At 39.0% G+C, this 16,896-nt stretch overlaps 1 protein-coding gene across 1 annotated transcript in view; it reads left to right on the top strand.

Moving 5' to 3' along the window:
- The first annotated feature begins 625 nt into the window (after nucleotides 1-625).
- The window catches only part of chrna8 (cholinergic receptor, nicotinic, alpha 8), a 38,610-nt gene continuing 22,339 nt past the window's right edge, over nucleotides 626-16,896 (top strand). Inside the window, exons 1-2 of the mRNA XM_027282416.1 lie at nucleotides 626-809; nucleotides 11,526-11,665. Of these exons, the coding sequence (XP_027138217.1) occupies nucleotides 740-809; nucleotides 11,526-11,665 (210 nt within the window). The 5' untranslated portion in view covers nucleotides 626-739. The remainder of the gene's footprint in view (nucleotides 810-11,525; nucleotides 11,666-16,896) is intronic.

Raw genomic sequence — 16,896 nt, 5'->3', positions numbered from 1 at the left:
TGAAGAGATGATTCCCTTATTATGCTCCTACGTGAACTGAATTTGTGGACTTTTTAAAAGGAAATTCTTTATTGTTGCTCAGTTGCTCTTTCCCACCTGTAGGAGGAAAAGAGGACAGGGATGAGGCTGTGATGGATGATCACTGCACCCAGGTTTTAGGTAGGAAGGGAGATTATGTTCACTGCTCTAAAAAAGAAAAAAAAGAAAAATACCTCAGACTAAAAGTTTTCCAGAGTCTGGGGGCGGGATCTCTGTGCGCGCGTTTAGATCGTGCGTGTTCATCTGTCCTTAGTCATCATAATGAACCATATAGTAGATGAGGATGAGCCCGAAATGACCGGAGGAGACAAACCTTGACGAAGTTGAGGGCATTGCGCAGAAGGAGGCGGCGGACAGGTGGCTGTCATCATCACCGCACAGTGAGGAGAGACAGGAAAGACGCATGGGGACACATTGGGGATGTTTGATAGAGAAACACAGCTAAGCGCAGAGATGAGGGAGAGGGAGCGGGACTCAGAGTGACTTTTAAGGCGACAGTCGGCTCAAACACGAGGAGACAGACAGAGGTGTCCTCCCAAGCGACAAGGAGAGAGAGCGAGAGACAGGCGGACAGAGAGAGAGAGAGAGAGAGAGAGAGAGAGAGAGAGAGAGAGCAGATCCAGCAGTCTAACAAGGCTGCACTCCCTCGAAGTTTGACATCCCCAGCGGGCTCTTGAGGAAGTTCTGCTCCACCGCTGCCATGGAGCCTCGGAAGTGTCCTGGATCTGTATTGATTGGAGTTTACCTGTTGGCGACATTGTGCTGTCAAGGTGGGTCACTGATGGAGCCTTCGGTCTGTTTTCTGTGTGCTAAAGGAGGCACCCGTATATACCCGTAGGCATGTTTTATTTTGTATTCATGTCATTTGGGCTTCATTTACATGAATATTTGTCAGAGAGATGACAGCTGCAGTTAAGACACATTTCGGCTTAGTTTGCTGTTAACTGCACATCTGGCGTGACGAGAACATCTGTATCAAAAACTGTCAAAGGCGTGCTTAAGTTTTTGGTGCAATAGAATATTTTATTAGAAATGTTTTTTTATCAGAAAGATATTTTTAATTAAAAATTAAAGCGACCTTTACATATGCGGCAGTTTATATTTGTGTTAGGTGTAAAGGCTACTGAATCTCTTAAGGTCACCACAGTTTAAGAAATTGCTGCTGTCTTAATACATTTGCAAGCTTTCAGCGCGTAGGTCAGTGTTACTGTGTTAGTATGCGAGTGATTCTTTAGTCTGACAACATCTGGACCAGAGCAAGAAGGGCGTCCCGTCCATGGTGCACAAAGCCACATTGGGGCCGCTCATCCCTTCAGTGTAATCTGGAGCTAAAGGATTGTTAGATGCGTGACTCCAGTGGACCAGAGCTACAAGAGTAGGAGGTTAAATCTCTCCTAATGTGTTTGGATGTTCTGGTGTACATTCTAAAAATGTTTTACAATCATGTTTTATTGATTAAAGCTACCTTTTCTGTACATTTGTCTGACTGATAAGAGAGAGAGAAAAAGATGATGATGCCAGTCTCAGAAATTGAATAACATGAGCACAGTTATTGTTTATGATAAAGCAGGGCTGACACGCTTCCCTATCCCTGTTTCTGCAACTGCTTGTGCACAGATGAAGGTAAGTGTAGGGAGGGTCCTTGCATATTCTCCCAACAGAACGGATACTATATGTTAAAGACCATATTGTGATTACAAAAGCAAGTTCTCTGCATATGGCTACAGCAGTAGGTTGAGCCTAGTTGTTCTTACATGACAACATGGTGATTCCCAACTGCTAAACAAATTTAAGAGCATTTTCATGGACATCGAATTGAAGTCCTGATCACCATACATCACAACATCTTCCATATAGTTTTCTTCATCTTTTATCGCTCAGTGGAGTGAAAGTATTTCTTTTTCAGGAGTCATATGGTGTCTCCACTACACACTCACCTAACAATTTCTAGGACAAAATTTACAAGGAGGTCTTAAACTCTTCCAAAAGTACAGGCTGACATATTTCCTGATTTTCACATAATTAGCTGCGTTTATTATTATGCCTACCCTCTGTTTCAGACACAGACCTTCCACTTAGTTTCTATGGGTACAGTGTGTCAAATGTAGTGTGGACAGAGTCTTGTCATTAATTTGCACTTGGCTTGTCACTGATGTTTTTAGTGTTTGCTAATGAAAGTTCTAGACTATACTACAGAAGTGGGGTAAAGATGGGCTTAAAGCTTAACACACTCAATCTTGTTGTCACTGCTGCAGCGTGGGTGTAATTCTACAAAAATTCAGTAAAATGGGTGTCCACTTTGTGTTTCACTTTGCAGACACTTGGATTGATTGTTGCCAGCCGGTGCTTACATTTCAGCAAATATAATTTTTGCTACTGCAGTTAATTAGGAATTAACCTTGGTGAAAATATCAGCTCAAAAGACAGCATTCTAAATCACTAAATATAAATGAATGTAAATGAAATTAAAGCTGGAATGTATTATAATATTTTTGCATGACATTAATGGACTCAGCATGCACTAATTAATATTATTTTAATGAAGAAATATGACTATGCAGAGTGTAAGGGTTTATCAAAGTGGTAAACTTACAAATTATTATTGCCCCACTTTGCAGTTCCCTTTGGCTTTACTGAGTGTTTTAGCAACTTTCAGCTCAGTGTTTTGTTTATTGGACAGTCTACTGGCTAGTTTATAGTCTATAGCACCTAATGGGACATAGACATAGTTAGCATCTAGCTGGTGAACATAGTAGAAAAGGTAGCAACTAACTAAAGAGCCAAATATTTCTGTCAGGAGTTGGTGGAGAACAAAACAGATCTAAAAGAAATGTGCATATTGGACTTGAATTCATTAGTTGGCCAAATGAATGATAATCCTGCTCTGTGTCAGCTTGATATGTGTATTTAATAACAGATTTGACAACATAACATTATTACATAATAATGTGTGCTACTGTATGTTTACAGCTGGTGGGACTGCTCACACATGGCTAAAAAACAAAGTGGGTTTAAGGAAACTTTCTGAAAACAAAAAATGCTGCATAAATGGATAATTCTTGTAGATGTGAAGCAACTATGTGACCAGGAGATCTTGCATAATGCATACGACTCTGCATTTCAGAATCATGTTTGTGTTTACTCTTGGGCCAAAGAAAATGCTCCTGGAAACATATTCGCCCAGGCTAAGTAAATGACCTTGTTTGATATTCTTGAGGAAAATAAGTTTACTTGGCCAGATTCTGTTCTGTCTTCTTTGCTTCTCAGAATCTTGATTTGTATTGATCCTTTACAGATATCTGCGAACCAGCTGCTTTAATGTGATTCAGTTTTAAACATATCCAACCCTCCTCAATGTTCAGAGTGCCTGAGGCTAATCAATATTTAATCTGTCTCTGTGCTGGGATAGTCCTTGGGAGCGTTGTCATGTTCTTGAGTCGAAATGTATCTAGTAAATTCCTTTGTCCGATTGCAGAGAAGATCATTAAAGGTGCTTTCTAGTACTTTTCTATAGCTATGTATACTTTGAAAGGAGAATCACTTGAGATGAGCAATATAATAACACATCTAATATGATAAAGTGAAGAATACATTATTTGCACCAGTAACATGAATGTGAAAAAATGATAGGAACATCCGTCATAGGAAAATGTAATCATGTAGATATCCAGTAGCTATAACAACAATATGTAAAGCTGTAAAAGTGCAAAATGTGCAGATTGCAACCTGTGTAAAATGAATACTGTCTCAGGAGTTTGGTGCTTTATCCCATCAGCTGTTGGCTTTTGAAACAAGTTGTAATTTCTTAACAGCAGGTTCTTCTTCATCTTCATTGCATTCACTCAAATAGTGACAATGGCCCATTGTGTGTTTTATGTATTCCGTATATTTATTGTTGTTGATTTTGACTACTGTCTCTAAACCAAACTGCCCCTTAAGGACATTAAAGACTCTGGCATTGTCCTTTCTCTTATTGTGAAGTCAATATTACTGCAAGCAGTAAGCTGTTAGGGGTTGCCTTCTGGCTCTTGAAAGCTCCGATATGGGGCACACTAAGAGGGGAAAAGCCCAGATTAGGATGTTACTTGGGGTGTAAAATTTTAGTTTCCTACTGCTTCTCTCTGCTGTGCGTGAACATTTTCCTAAACTTAACCTGCAGAGAAGCTACGAGTGTGCCGTGTTATATTTTATGACTTTAGGTGTGTGTTTGTTCTGGTATAGTTCATGTGCTGTGTTTTTCAAAGTTGGCTGCAGTATGTGAAGATAAAATATAGATCCAGATATATTACATCACATAGCTGAGTAGAGGAAGAAAGAGGTGGTGTTTCTGTTAACATGCTTCTGTTTTACTTTACTTTTTTTTATTTTTATGGAACTTTTTTTTTTTATTAAAGTAGCACCCCTCCAATTTCAACCCCTCCAACCAAGAGCAGCCACTTAGCCTGTGAAAACAGTTGTATCAAGTCAGGGAAAACCCTGATGATTTGATGTCTCTTGGACTTAAAGAATAGATAGAATAGATATTAGAGTTCTTGCCCTCTACATATTAATTGTATCCTCTCTTTTTCCCAAATCCATCACGATTGTGGAAATAACATACGAAATTACTGCAGGACCTCTTTAAGGACATGCTTTAAGATTGCTCTGATTAAATTGTATGATTATTCCCAAACTGCAGCCAGTGAAATAGATCCACCAAGCAAAAAGGGTAGGTTTGATTTGGATTTATATCTTGGAAGACTTCATGTGAAACCTGTGGCAGGTTTTGTCTCAATGATTTGTTACATCTGTGAGTGTCATTAACTGTGACAGGAAAAATAAGTACACTATGGACACAGAGTCTGTAAAAATGATTTTGAAGGCGAGTACTTTCAAGGGTGAATAGCTCATAAAGTGAATTGCCTGTGTGTCTAGTGCTGCATCCTTCCAGTAATAAATGAAACACTTTTATTTCTGTACAATATAACTGAGCTTTAATGATTGAGGATTGAATGCGGCCCCCAGTGGGCTCTGAAATGGAAATATGAGAGGTCACTAATGCAATAAGAGAGATATATAGCAGCCATTTGAAATTGATAGATGCCTTCAGGCTACGTTAGGGCTCTGTATGTTCAGTGTATCTATTGAGGTTGTGGATCATGTAGCAAAACAGTGAGTGGTGAGTTTATTGCTAAAAATTGAAAAACATGGGAGGCTGGGGCAGGAAGCCCTGCGGGCAAGAAGAACATTAAAAGGACGAGGCATTTTGCAGGAGAAACATAGATGATAAGACTGATCGTAGAGCTTGAAATGTCCTAAAATGTGTAAAGTGAAGTCAAATGAGATCTTTAAGTGTTTGGACATGGATAGTTGTCCAGGTAGAATCTATACTGTAGGTAGTGTCACATATGACTTCTGTCAACTGAACATGTCTCCTGAAAAAAAGACATGTGTCATGGTTCGACTCTGTATCCTGTGTGAGTATTGAATAAATATTGAGCAGGGCAGTCACATTCTGTAAACAGTCTATGAGAGTGATGCTGCAGCCAGTAGCCAACAAGTGCAATGATGTACAAAATACATCACCATATGAATAACTTAATTTCCAAACACTGCGCATCAACATTTTTGTCAGACAACTGGGTAAATAAGCAGGGCAAAGTTGAGCAAGGGTGAACTCTTACCTGCAAGTCTGTCAGAGCTGGCCAGAAGATTGCATCTTAAGTGCAAATGCATGCTAGAATTCATCCATTATACATGTTTCAATTGGAGTGAATGGGAGACAGACTGAAAATTTGCAGGACAGTATCTCACCTCTTCTGCTACAATCACATTCTTTCACCCTACAAGCAGATATTCAACACTAAAAAACTCACACACAGGCACACACAGGCTGAAAAATGCAACTTATTTCTGTGTTGCATTTCATTTGTGCTGCAATAATTAGTTGATTAATCAACTAATAGATCAACAGAAAATGAACAATTTCAGTGATTGTTCAAGCAAAAATGCTATATCCTTTATGGATACATCCTTTATCTTAATATTGCTGTTTGTCATATATTTTCGTAAATAAAATATCCATGGGTTTTTGTGTTGGATGGCTAAAACAATACATTTAGTAAAAAACACTTTGCGCTCTCAGGCACCCCATGAAGGACATTTTTCACTGTTATCTGAACTTAATTAACAACAAAAATAATGTTATAATGGCTGTATTTGAAATTCAAGCAAATTCTGTGACACCTAGTGACACAGTGTTACCTTTGGTCTGTTGTGTACTGCAGGTGCAGGAGACATTTGTGTGACAACCTCTTTAAACCATTTGCAAAACAGCATTAACTGTATCTATTAAAATGATCATTGCCCATGTTTTTATAATGGTGAGTATTATGCTGACCTCCATCATAGCCCTGCTTACACAGCTGCCCTTGGCAACAACAGCCTTTTTAGGATTCTTCTTAATGTTAACAAGAAAGATAAAATGTGTTCATAGATCCCCAAGGGGGAAGTCTACACTCAGAGGTAGAAAACAGATAAAGGGCTATTTAAAATGAATAAATGAATACAGTATTATTACAGAGTTAATTACCAAGTTGGAATTAATAGGTTTGCTTGCCAAAAGTTAATTAGTGGAATTTCTTGCCTTCATAATGTGTTTGAGACTATCAGTTGTCTTGTGCAGAGGTACTGATAGCATACAGTAAAAAGCCCTATTTGACTACAGTCATAATCCCTACAATAGCAAGAACCCCTCAACTAAGTAAACAACAGTCCATCATTATTTTAAGACATGAAGGTCTGTCAGTCTTTTTAAGAACTCTGAATGTGTCTTCAAGTGCAGTCAGAAAAACAGTTAGCGAACACTATGATGTAACTGGCACCAGGAAAGAAGAAGTAAAAAGAAAAAGAAGAGAACTGCTTTGCCAAGAAACACAAGGATTGACCAGTGGAAATCTTTTCTTGGTCTGATGAGTCCAAGTTTGAGATTGTCTGCATGTGTGGTTCCCACCATGAAGCATGGAGGAGGATGTATGATGGTGCGGGGTTGCTTTGATGGTGACACTGTTGGTGAATTCAAATTCAAGACAAGCATGGCTACCATTGCATTCTTCAGCAGCACGCTATCCCACCTGGATTGTATTTAATGGGACATTCGTTTGATTTTCAACATGACATTGACCAAAAACACACATCCAGGCTATGTGAGGGCTATTTGAGTAAGGAGACAAAGGGCAAAGGAGGCAAAGGGCAACGGAGGCAAAGTGCTGCATCAGATGACCTGGCTTTTGCAAACACCTGATCCTTCAAGACTGTTGGAAAACCATTCGAAATGACTACTTCATGAAGCTGATTGAGAGAATACCAACAGTTTGTCTTCAGTGTTAATCTATAATGTAAAAAAGAACAAAAAATAAACAAAATCCATAAAGTGTGAGTACATAGAAGAGGAGAATTGTGTTTATTGATTGATCCTTTATTAATTGATCCATGAGCAGTAGCTGCACACACTCTTGCAACTGCAATGACTCTGCTTTCACACCACATCTCCCATGTGGTGTGGAAGCAGGAGAAGTAGAGTGAAGAAAGTGTGAATTTTTTCTGTTTACATTCCCCACACTGCATTAGTTGCCTTCAGGGCTATAGAATATAATAAGACAGTAATCCTGTCTTTCTTAAAACCCTTGTGACCTCCTTTAACGTGACAGGTCACACTGTCAGCCAACAGTACAGTACTGTGGCAGCAAACTGATGCTGAACAAGAGATGAGCTATCTGCTCTTATCCCTTACAACACTCTTGAAACAGCACTTTTTCGTGTGAACACAGACTTTGAGGTTCAGCTTCTCTTCATTCATATCAGTGAATCATTGAATCATCTGTCTGTCCCTCCACCCATTTGTTTATTCATATGCTATCATGTAAAAGAATAAGAATAAGTGAGGAGAGGCAGGTTTACACCTTCAATAACAAGGTAATACAAAGCGTTAATAATATAAGAGAGGCTTGATTGACTTTCATTTTTCTTATCTGTCAATGATTGTATCAAAAAATGGTGAGAACAGAAAGAAAACAAAAGACAAACGACAAACTTAATCCATTTCTGTTGGAAGCCTTGTGCAGGAAAAGCCAACTCTGTTTGTGCCAGAAATATAAGAATAATATAAAATAATGTAGTAAGTTTAATTTTACATAAATCATTTAAAAATGAGCCTGAAATTTGTTCCTCTTTCAACACCTTTGATAAATCGGTCTGGCGAGACCGATTTATCTATGACTGCGAGACATATTTTCACAGGTGTAAGGTTGGCTACTGGATCAATGTCATTTTATTTTAATCCAGTTATTGTTTTTATATTAGAGGCACCACCACATTACACAGCCTGACCTTGCAAAACAAAAAGAAGTGTTTATTGATCCATAACACCTATATTGTTTTTAATAATACTTTAATGTTTTACGTTTAATGTAAAAACCTACCAAACCTGTGGAAAACTAGTCACATTAATCTGTATGTTTTTGTTTCACCTCTGAAGTGTGCTCTGTTGCACCTGTAACCACACCCAACAGTGATGTGTCATGGTGGGTGTACTGACCACGACTTTAAAACTACACATTAAATTCGATTTGTTTAAAATTATATTTTGCCAATATCTGAAAGCAGTGATTGTTGAATGTTTTCATCAGAAAAAAGGGCATTTAAACATGTAAAGCAATGCACTAGTATAACCAAGACACGCCTATGTAAATACAAACAGTAAGCACATATTAAAAAGTAGGCGATGAACTGAGCAGTGAGTAAGAGAGATATTACATAACAACTGAACTACTAACACGGAGCAACACATATGGGACACCGTAGGGATAAACATGCAGCTTTCTGGAAGCTGCCCCGATTCAGACTAAAGCCCAGTCTAATAACACAGACACACACAGACACACATCCCAACCACACACACACACACAGCCTGAGGACATCCCGTGTATGCTGCTGTCTACTGTACCAGTTAGCATCCCAGTGCAAGAAGGTTTTATAAGATGTGTTTCTCTTCCCTTTTGGGATTCACTGATAAAATGGAAGTGCTAGTCTACCACCCTGCCCCCGCCCCCCCAAACCACTGTCGTCTGCCTCCACCTCAACCAAGCACATTCTGTAACGCCAACCTTGCTGATAAGGTAGAAAAAAAATATCGACAAAAAGAGGAAACAGCTCTCTCTTTCTCCTGCCCCGGTGGAAGAGACTGACAAGGCCAGTAAGGTCACCAAGAGCTTGCCTCATCAGTAAAAGTTTTCTGTTTGCCGCTGCATTTTTAAACTTGGGGCTATTTATTCACATTTTACTTCCTGCACTGCAGCTGCACTGTTTGTTTTACTCAACCTTTTAATCTGTCTGTTTTAGCTTATTTTTATCTCTTTAAAATCCTATTCATGTGTATCTTTTCATATTACGTTGTGTTTCTTTTATATCTTCTCTTAATGCCTTATGTAAAGCACTCGTTGTTGAAATACATATAAACCTGCCCTGCCCTGCCCTGCTGGCATATGAAGTACTGGTAGTGTGTGTTTCTCTGCTTGAACTACAGAAAATAAATGGTACAAACTTGACTGTACCATCTTCTGTCTCACGGGAGGGGAATACAGACAGGTGTTACTTGAAGAACAAGGAGTCCGATTGCATAAAACAGATCCGGTACTTGTAGCAAAGAAAGGAAACACTCAAGTACAACATGGGGATTGACTTAAATAAATGTACTATTATAGATTCACTGCAGTATATCACACCATGTGTTTATTTTTTACAGTGGCTCTGTGTTGGGGCTCATTATGGTTCGGCTTAAGCTTGTATTTGCTCGGCTCACTTCACTCCATCGACTCTCAACACTTTTGCTGGCTGCCACTCTCACCTATTATGCAGATTCCCTGTCACGCCAAGATTTAGGGGTGCCCCAACTGACACTCAGCAACATCCTCACATACAAACACATAGCAAGCTGTCTTTGTTTATTTTTTTTCTCATTAGCTAATTAGTCATCCACTCAGTCATTGTGGGTGCACTCACGTCTTGGCTGTCACTTGGTAATTGCTGGAATATGTTGAGACAACATCTAATTTGGACAAGGCTCCTTTGGGAAATGCAGGCTGAGACCATTTTAGTTATGGCTGAGGTGAGACACTGAAGGATGAGGGAGTCTGGGTCTGAGTTTTGTGAATGTTACACTGGTTAAAGCCACTGTGTTTGAATGAATGAGTGAATTTTTATGTGATTATGTAATCTTTTATTTTATTAAATTATTCTGCTGGCCTTCAATTTTGGTTGTAGAAAACAATCCTCTTGAAGGTGCAGTATATGTTTTCCTTGTAGCTCATTGTGACCGGGTTAACAATGCTGACAGTTACAGTGTGTTTTAGTGGGGGCACCAAAACGGGAAGTTTTGATATTTAACCTACCCAATTGGGGGATTTACACACACCAAACACAACTACGACACCAAGCAAATGAATGATCAAATATCAAAATCTGTATAGAGTCATAAAGTCAACCCACTCACCACATTTCATTATGAAAGTGTGAATTTTTATTGGGTGGAAACTTTCATTTATGCTGTGTGCTAACTTAATTTACTCTGAGTCAATGACATACATACTGATACTTAAACAACTGAAGTGCTCCCTTTATTATGACACCAACATTATTTAAACAGACCTTGTAGCTGTGTAAATATACTCTAGTCATTTTGGGTATGTCATTTTTGAACAGAGGCTGGGGCTTAAGAGGTTAACACATAACATGGCTTTAAGTTGGAAGGAATTTACTCCCAGTTTACTCATTTTATAGTCATAGAACAACTTAAAAAATGAAAAAAATGATGTTTTTTAAATTGCATATCCTCCTGTTAAAATCTGATGACAAACCCAATCTATCTACCCTGACCTCCTCCCTATGTGGAATCTGTCACTCATAATAATGTTACCTGACTTTCTCCTCTGCTCCCGTCATTATTACTACTACAAGTGCCTACCTTCATGACCTTCTGGGTTGCATCAGGGACTGCGATTCACTCCTGATAAAGATGGATGCCTCGTTGTTCAGTGTAAACTGAAGGGCCTAATGAATCCAGGAGAGACAAAAAGGAAAGCACAGTCAACACAATTAAAGTTCACAGAGTTAATAATGTGCTCATTACATTCAGCACATTGTGACTTAATCAGGATTTCTTAAGGGATTTGGTGCCGTGTGAACGATGTTGGAAATAGTTGCAATAATAGTGTTGATTAGATTACAGGAATTAATGTAATATGTCTGGGAGATTATTTTGAGCATGTTTTTATTAAAGTACGGGATTGAGTCTTTGGTAAATATGTAAAATTCCTCTACTTACTCTACAAACAACTTTCACCTTCTTTCTCTCTTTCATCCTCCTCATCTCACGTCGTTGCTTTTCCTCTTCCCCTGTCCTTCCCTTTATTAATTTCTCATTTTCATCCTCCATCTTGTCCCTGTCCCAGGTTGTCATGGCGGCACGTACCAAAGGAAGCTGTACCATGACCTGATGGTAAACTACAATCGCCTGGAAAGGCCTGTCCAAAACGACTCAGCGCCCATCGTGGTGGAGCTCGGCCTCACACTGCTACAAATCATTGACGTGGTGAGTGTGAAAGAAAGGAGAAAAAAGAAAAAGAAAAGTCTTTTTGTTTTGGAGGTCAACACAGAGCGAGTAAGAGAAAGTTGAACGCTCTTCAAACATTTTGCGCATTGGATGTCTTTCAGGATTTTTTTGTTTGAGTTTATGCTAAAGGTATTCCATCTGATTTATCTAGAGTGACTGCGGTGCATACTAATTCACATACTTTGCAGTGGCTGCACTTCATCTTCTTCTGAACTTAAAACTGTTTATCCACCAGTGGCAGCACCCAACCAAGTCAGAATATTTATCTTTGAAAGAGCAAGGTCTTTGTTTTTCCCCAGTTTTTTCATTTGTGGCACTGCAGGCCCTCAGCCCTTTCTTTGATTCGACAAGAAAATTCAGCCTCGGTGTTGAGATAGTGACAGTGTTGTTTCCTTCTAGGCTGCTCCTCACTCTTCCAATCTTATCACAACTATTGTCATCTGTAACCTTTAAAGGAATAGTTTAACATCTTTGGATATACACTTCTCTTGAGAGTTAGATGAGATCCTCAGTACTATTTTCACATCTGTCTGTTATATGAAAGTACAGAAAGGAGATAGTTAGCTTAGCCATGACTTAGGAGGAAAATCATCAAGCTGAGTTTTTTCCTGGAGGGATTTCCTGGAGTCTGTACACAAATGGTACAAAAGGTTCAACATCCAAATTCGTATAAATGAGGCAAAGTGAAAATTTACTTAGCAGCAATCTCTATGGCTGGAAAATGTGGCTGATGTGTGAAAAATGGTTTTGGTGTATATAGCTAATTTCCCCATTCATGACAAATTCATGACATTTTTTTTTTTTAACTCACCTATTCAAATGATATTAAGGCTTAAAGTTGCACATAATTAACAGCATGGCCGCTTTGATTGATTGCTTTGGAAGTGCAGTTACAGATGGCTTATTAGAGCCAATGATCCACGTCTTTGCCAATATTTAGATTAGCCAGGAGGCGGAGGAGGCAGTACATCCAACATGGTGACGGCCAATGCCATATATTTTCAGCTTCAAAATGGTGCTTCAGAATCCTACGGGTGACGGCTCCTATGCTCTGTACATTCTTTATACTGTTATTGGTCTTAACACTCCTTTAGACTTTAGGCCACAGTAGCAGCCAAGAAATAGTTGGGCACATAAATCCACTGAAAAAACACAATATAATATAATATTAACTAGTCAGCTTTAAAAATGTTGGTGGGAGATAGTTGAGAATATAGATATCACTCTTAGATTTCTGCAGTAAAAATATAGCTGGAGCCAGCGACTGGTTAAGCACAGCACAAAGACTGGAACTGGAATTAGCTCGCCTTGCTCTGTAGCAGAAAGAGCAACAGAATTTCTTACGTAAACCGAGCAAGTCTAGCCGCTCCAGCCACTGCTTCCAGACTTCCTAGCCTAACAGGAAGCAAATAAGTGTATCTTTTCATAACGCCTAAACTAACTTTCCTTGAAAGCATTTTCTGTACATTCCCCAAACCCAAACACTATACCATAGATTCTTCTTCCTCGGTTTTATGAGTTGAGTTTTTTTGTAAGAGAAAAGCTTCTTACAAAACATCACACCCACCAACACACACATAAAAAACATACATAGAAACACACAGAACCCCCATTTAGCTCAATGTGGCCACAACCCTCCCTTTCACTCTTTTTCTTGTCAAACCTGCAGCTCTTAAATGGACTCTTCTGTGGTTTGGGCAGATTTTCTGTCACATCTCATTTGATTTTTTTGCTCCTTGTGCTTTATCATGTGTTTGCTCCTGTTCCCGAACTCATGCTCTCTAAAACCCACACACAACTTCCTGCCTGTTAGCCCCACCACACAGCCGAAGCACTCATCCAAAAAACCCAAGCTGACGCCTCGTCACATCCCTGAGCCAGCCCTGTCACAAGACATGTATGTCTTCTCATGATAACTACATGATGTCGTACTCTGCGCTGTAATATAGGATTCCCATTCTATTATTAATATGAGCAAGTCTTGTTCAGCACATATGAAACAACATTTGAATGCATTCTTAAAGCTCTTCGTAAAACTTCAATAAAGAAATAGAAAGTTAGTCTATAACTAAAACTAACTATAACTATTAACTATATTCGAATTGGATATACAGAATATCAGCTAAGCAAACTATGATAAATCTGATTAAACTGCAAAAGGCCCAAAGAAAAACAGGTTGCTAAAATATTTAGAGCCCTATTGCCCCGTTGTGGTTCAATAATGATCTAGGGTCAATCATATTTTTCTGGACTAGAAAACAAGTTCAAAATCAGAATCAGAGTATTTGGGGGGAAAATGGTTTTCAACAGTATATTATTCTCTTGTGTAACACTGGGGACATCAACTAAATGGATATTTATTTTGGTTATTTAATCATTCTTTTTTTGGGGCCCTATTTCAAAAGTAAATAATATATTTGGTGCCTGAATTGAAATCATTCCAAACTTTTGTACGATCGTGAATGTGTATGTGTGTGTGTGTGTGTGTGTGTGTGTGTGTGTGTGTGTGTGTGTGTGTGTGTGTTTGCTATAAATGTATTGTTAGCTGACTTGATACATTATGGATAAGACCATATGAAATAATGCTTACTGGGCAGTTGTCAATAATGCAAAGCTGGTCCTGTGTGCCTGTGTTTAATGTGGCCTTTGATTCCTCCATCTGCTCCTGGGTAACTCCCTAACCATAACTGGGGCAGGTTGAGGCCCATAGACTGGGTTCATCACCATAAATAATGACACACACACAGACAGACTGACAGACGAGCACAGGACTGGTCACCATCCACGTCACCAGCCTTACACTGTTTACAAAGAAAACAAAGTTCACTGGTGAAATGTTCTGTAATTTAGTAGTACTAAGTGTACTTACATACACATGACAGGTATGTGTAGTTTACTTGAGTGTTTCTATTTCATGTTACTTTATATATCTTTACAAATCAAGGAGGAGAGCCACCACTAACCCTGTGATTAGTGAACTACCCACTCTATCTTCTGGACACCCTGATCTAGCTGCGCACTTTTCTGATAATACTTTTGTAGTTTTACTTTGTATCTGTCAATTAGGCAACAGTGCTGTTACCTTAGATTAGCACAACATCTGTGAGTCACATCACATCAGACACCAGAGTGGCATTGATCTTCTCATCTAAAGCCCTAATTCAGACAGGACTAACATTACAGGGGAGGTGGAGAATAAAATATTCATTGTGCTCCTCTGTAATGGGACTGTTCTGGATGGCATTTTAACCAGAACATTTCAGGATGTGGACTCTATTAGACATGGACACTGTGCAGGATCAGCTAAAAGAGAATACCAAAATATCAGTAGCTAGCTGTCATTACAACAGCTCACAGGGACTGCCTTGCTTTCATGCTGCATCTGCTTTCATTCCTTCTTTCAATCAATATTTTTACACAAAATTGAATTTTCACACTGAGCTGATAAAAATTCTGTAGAAGGAAAAGCAGCTCTACCACCAGAAAAAAAAACTCAGTTGGTAATCCAGCGCAGACCAGCACAGGTAATGTTGAAATCACTCCCCCTCCTCTAGACAAATACATCCAGGCTGAATCTAACTTACTGTAACTGACCTCCAGAAAGCAAATACGTGTATTTCCCAAAATGTTTTCTGTACTGCAAATAAAGGATCTGAATACTTCCTGAACCACTTCCAAGGTTATATGTAGTATATTACAGTAACATAGATATACAGAGAGAATAAATGAAAATATATATAGTTAATAAATATATATAGTTTTCTAGGAAAATTTTCAGGAAATTGATGAGTAGCCAATGCCAAAGCCAAGTGCAGGAAGCATAATAGAGGATTCATAAATGTCTTTTCTTCACTGATGGTTTATTTAGTATTTTTAAAGATGTAGAAAGTTGTAGAAAGTTAACCTTTTCCACATTCCACAGATAAAAAAACATTTGTGCAACAATATGGAGATTTACAGTAATTCATATATATATGTCCACATGTTATAATGGCCATATGATGTCAGGTGACTTGCAATAAAATACAGTTAAGGAGCTTTCAAGTGTCCATCACTCTCCCGTCAGTCTGTCTAAAACCAATCAGAGCAGATTTATGAGGAGATTAGTGTTTATAGTCACTCTGACAGGCCTGATAGTGCCTATTGCAGCTGAGAGAAATCCTACAAAACACCACAAAGGAGAGTTCAGCCACAGAATAGAGCGAAAACACAGAAACCTCAAAGCCAGAACCAAATCTCTACTGTTGAAGCTTGGTCACACACACACACACACACACACACACACACACACACACACACACACACACACACACACACACACACACACGCCAAAGGGACAGAGAAATGTTGTTTTGTGAAGCACACAATGGGAGGCTGTTCTATTTCAGCAGCGGAGAAAGGAGGCTGTTTAAAAGAGGGACAGATCAGAAAGGACAGGTGGAGATAAGATTGGAGCGAGGAGGGAGGGAGGTGAGGAAGGAGGCAGTGATGAGGGAGAGGAGCAGTTATTGTGTGAGAATTGATTTTCACTGCAAGGAAAAGTAAGAGCAGTGAGTTCGCTTTGCTTGTTGTTGATAACACCAAGTTAAGCACCATTTGGAGTCGATCGTACAGTTCTCTGTCGTACAGAGTTTGCAGGAGCATAACTTACTGACTTATATTTTTCAATTTATATGGTTATTTTTTATATCACAATTCAAATTCAAATTCAATTAAGTTTCAATTTTCTGTGACAAACATCCGAGTAGCTGAGGCAGAGCAATCGAGCACAGATACACAGGATGCCTCTTCGGCCAATCAGCACCTACGCTTTTGAGCACGTAACATAGTGATCATTTGTTGCCATTCGCCATGAAACGGAGGAAGAACTGCTTTATGGCATTATATTTGAGTCTAGTGTTGCCACCCGTCCCGTTTTTCCCAGAATTGTTTTTAATCAGCTGTCCTGGGGAAAAAAAACAATATTTCCCGTCTTTTGGGGAAAATGTAAAAACTTTATTTGGTTTCCTTCGTTCTGTAGTCCAGAAAGGTTCCCATGCTTCTGTAGCTATATAACCGTCTGGAGATGGATTGGGCGGATCCGCCTAATCCGGATTCGGATTCAGATTCAGATTTCAATGCAATGATTCAAATTGAACAATAGAAATTCAAATATAAATGATTCAAATTTAGTTTCTGGTGGCACATATTTCAGCCCATACAATCTCATT

Source organism: Larimichthys crocea, chromosome X (assembly GCF_000972845.2).
Source record: "Larimichthys crocea isolate SSNF chromosome X, L_crocea_2.0, whole genome shotgun sequence".
NCBI classification, from domain to species: domain Eukaryota; kingdom Metazoa; phylum Chordata; class Actinopteri; family Sciaenidae; genus Larimichthys; species Larimichthys crocea.
This window is presented reverse-complemented; position numbering and strand designations above follow the sequence as displayed.